General features: G+C 57.2%; 1 protein-coding gene across 1 annotated transcript; it reads left to right on the forward strand.

The window, feature by feature from the left end:
- Positions 1 to 83: 83 nt before the first annotated feature.
- PLEKHB1 (pleckstrin homology domain containing, family B (evectins) member 1) lies at positions 84 to 3,684 on the forward strand (the record flags this gene model as incomplete). The annotated part of the gene is made up of 6 exons (XM_010077625.1): positions 84 to 182; positions 495 to 647; positions 1,580 to 1,682; positions 2,261 to 2,300; positions 3,125 to 3,230; positions 3,548 to 3,684. Coding segments are annotated over 6 exons (638 nt in total), but the record flags the coding sequence as incomplete, so codon positions are not given.
- Positions 3,685 to 3,718: the final 34 nt, after the last annotated feature.

Below are 3,718 nucleotides of genomic sequence, written 5' to 3' on the forward strand. Positions count from 1 at the left end.
TTGGCGGCAGAGTAAGTACAACCCTTGAGCTTTCCAGGTTGGAAGCCCCCCCAAAAAAGAACTCAGAGAGATTTTGGCTGCAGGATGCCAGGAGGAGGTGCGGGAGGGGGAGGATGAGCTCCGACTGGGGCAGTTAATCCATGGCAGCGAGGAAATCATGGCTCAGCCGCTCACGGATTTACGTAAGAGGAGAGAGGGGCCTTCTGCCATGAAAACAGACGCGCGGCTCCATGTCCGGGGCTGGATGTGGTCCCACGCACACGGCGGGGCAGCACCAAGATGCCCTGATGGCTTTTTTGGCAGCTCTTTTTAATTCAAAGCCACCTGCTCACGCTGCCTGGGATGCTCATGCCAGGCATGGGTGACCTGCGGGATGCAGCAGCACTTCCAGGGGGACTCCGGCAGCAAAGGGGGTTGGCATTGGGTCTCGTGAGCATGCTGGCCGTGTCACAGGGGATTCGCTGGGGTCCTTCACCTCCTCCCCATCCCACCAGGCTCCATCCTGCGCCGCTGGAAGAGAAACTGGTTCGTTCTCTACCTGGATGGCAGCTTGGTTTACTACCACGACGAGACACAGCGCGACATGGACGGCCGGATCCACATCAAATACAGCTGCCGGGATGTCAGGACTGGCCGCGAGTGCAGAGGTGAGCAAAATCCCGTGTCCCCAAGCCCTGCGTCCCCAAGCTTGCCTTGTGCAGGACTCTCCACAGAGCTGTAACCCTTTTAAAAATTACGTTCTGCTTGTGCACCTCTAGGATAACCCAGAAATAATCCAGGCTGCCTAATTCACCCCTTTTAGCTTCCAGCCAGTGCCACACCATCCCCCATGAGATACACATCCCATCTTCTCTTCCGTTGCTTTTCCCCAGGGAAGGAAGGAGGGAGAAACTCTCCTCCTGGTTTGTGCTTGTTCAAAACACAATCCCATGGCCCTGACTCATCTCTCGCCGTCTCGCACAAACAAGGAGAACAAAGCAGCAGCTCGGCTCAGCCCCGGCAGCCCACGCCGCCGCACAAAGCGCCTTTCTTCGGCTGCGAGCGGCGGCAATGGCGAAGGTGGGATGCCACGGGGGGAGCCCAAACCCAAAGTTTAGGGTCCCGCCGAGCTTTGAGGCCAGGGGAAGGTGCAGGTGTAAACAAGCCTCATGGATTTAAGATTTTCTTCTTGCTCATGATCCAACCCCAGAGGCTTCGACAAAATTTGGGTGCCTGCTGCAATCTGGCAAATGCAAAGCAAAGGCAGCTCGGACGAGATTTTTTGGCAATTTTCTGTCCTTCCATTTTCTTTCTGCCATGGGGGTGGAAGTTTCTGCTCATGAGCTCTTTGCTCGTGTTGGCTTTTAACCTTTGAGATCCTGACCGCATTGTGCAAGTGGAGAGGGAGCTGAAATTAAACCCAAATTGCGAGCAAGGTGTCGCAGCAGGTTTTTAATAGTTGCATCTGTTAACAGGGGGGCTGCTGGTGCCAGCGATAATTTTGAGTCCAACCCTCTCCCAAGAGGGTCCGTGGGGGGACAGGGAGGGTCTCTGGGGTGTCTCTTTCACTGAGGCCGGATCCTGCCCCTTTTATTTCCAGATGTGCAGCCCCCCGAGGGGAAGAGCCGCGACTGCCTGCTGACCGTCGTGCTGCGGGACAGCTCCAAGACGATGCTGTGCGCTGAGAGTGAGGATGACGCCATGTAAGCCAAAATATCACTGTTGCGGCACCAAAATCCCCTTGGCAGCTTTTTCATCCAAATTATCCGAGTTTGGAGCAAGCCTCAGCCAAACGAGAGCCCCATCCTTCTCCCACCACGTCCCACCCACAGCTAAAACCACACAGAAACCCTGTTTTCTCAAACACCCGCATTCACTCTCAGGGCACAGGCAGCGACTTGGTTTTTCTGATGAATATTTCAGAGCCCAAAGCAGCTATTTTTAAGCAGTCGGTCTCTGTGGGGCAGGTTTCCCTCAAGGATGAGAAATCACATCTTGGCCTGACTAAGAAGCACTGGGGAAGGGTTTTAAATCTATTTGGCAATAAATAGTGTAAAAGTGAAGTTGGAATTGGCTTAAAGCCATGCCCAGCAGGAGGTAACACCCACTTTTAGCACTGTTCCCCTTTATTTCTAGAAAAAAAATCAAAAATTTATTTTTTATAAAATTAAAACATTTCTAAAAAAAAAAATGTGTCCGGCGGAGCTGCCAGGCAGCCCCACGGGGACAATTCCTGCCACCAGGCACACCCCAAAACCGGGTCCCTCTGTTCTATTCGCAGCGCTTGGAAGATGGCCGTGCTGGAGGCTAAATCCACCCCGGTGAGGCTTCGTCCCCAAAAAGAGTGGCACCGTCCTGGTGCGCGCTTCGGGCAGGCGTGGGGGAGGGGGGTGACACCAACCTGACCCCCACGGGGTGGCCCCCCCAGACCCTGCAGCCACCAGGCAGCCTCGGGGCACAGGGAGTAAAACCCCTGGGGCCAGACCAGGGAGAAAGTGGAGGAAAAGCGGTGGTGACAGAGCAGTGAGCTCGTGATGCTACCAACGGAGGGTGACAGAGCAGAGGGTGACCCTGTTTAATGGTGGGTGGGGACAGTTAGGGCAATCGGGCAGAGCAAGGGTGACAGGGGACTCAGGGTGTTGGGGGACACAGTTAAGGGGAAAACGGGCAGAGTTAAGGTGATGTGGGACACAGTTACGGTGACAGGGGCAGAATTTAAGGTGACGGGGACACAGTTAAGGGGACAGGGACATGATTAAGGTGACAGGGGACACAGCACAGGTGACCTGAACACAGGCAGGTGATTCAGTTGCTTGAGCAGAGGCTGCTCCAGGCATTTCGGACACTCTGGGCAGCGCAGGGGAACCCCAGGGACTCAGGTCCCCGTCACCAGGGACATGATTAAGGTGACAGGGGACACAGCACAGGTGACCTGAACACAGGCAGGTGATTCAGTTGCTTGAGCAGAGGCTGCTCCAGGCATTTCGGACACTCTGGGCAGCGCAGGGGAACCCCAGGGACTCAGGTCCCCGTCACACTTGGGGGAAACTGAGGCACAGCCCTGGCACAGCCACACCGGCTGGGCTGTGGCTCCACCGCACCCCGTGCAGCACCCAGCCTCACGCCACGCTCCCACTGCTCCCAGGTGCACGTCTACGACCCCTACGACGATGACTACTACCAGACGGTGCCCCTCGACTCCCACCAGACCGCCTACATCAGCTCCGGCCACTACGGCCACCAGTACGGAGGTGGGTGGCCCCGGCCGGTGACACGGGATCCTTGGCTGGATCCCAATTCACCCCCTCCCTCCCCTTCCCCTTCGTTTTGGGGAATAATTAATTCATCTGGGGGGGAGGTCAGGGCTCCCCGCTCCCACAGATCCCCCTGAGCAATGGTTTTGGAGTTTTAGCTGTGGCTACACATGACAGCCAGAAATGGGGGTCCCCTTCTGTCCCAGGCCACCGGCAGCCCTTGGGGGAAGCAGTGCCACTCTGTTCGCATCAGGGGGGTGCCAGGAGGACGGTGTGTGTCCCCCCCCCAGCTCACCCCCCGTTTTGCCTTGCAGCTCCCGGGGTGACCCACGTCATCGTGCGCGAGGATCCCTACCGGGTCTCCGGGGACCAGATGGCCTTGGGGCTGCTGGCGGGGGCTGCCACCGGCGCCGCCCTGGGCTCCTTCATGTGGATGCCGTGCTGGTTTTAGCAGCCCCCCCAAAGAGGATCACAGCCCCCCCAAC

Source organism: Pterocles gutturalis, unplaced genomic scaffold (genome assembly GCF_000699245.1).
Source record: "Pterocles gutturalis isolate BGI_N339 unplaced genomic scaffold, ASM69924v1 scaffold5223, whole genome shotgun sequence".
NCBI classification, from domain to species: Eukaryota; Metazoa; Chordata; class Aves; order Pterocliformes; family Pteroclidae; genus Pterocles; species Pterocles gutturalis.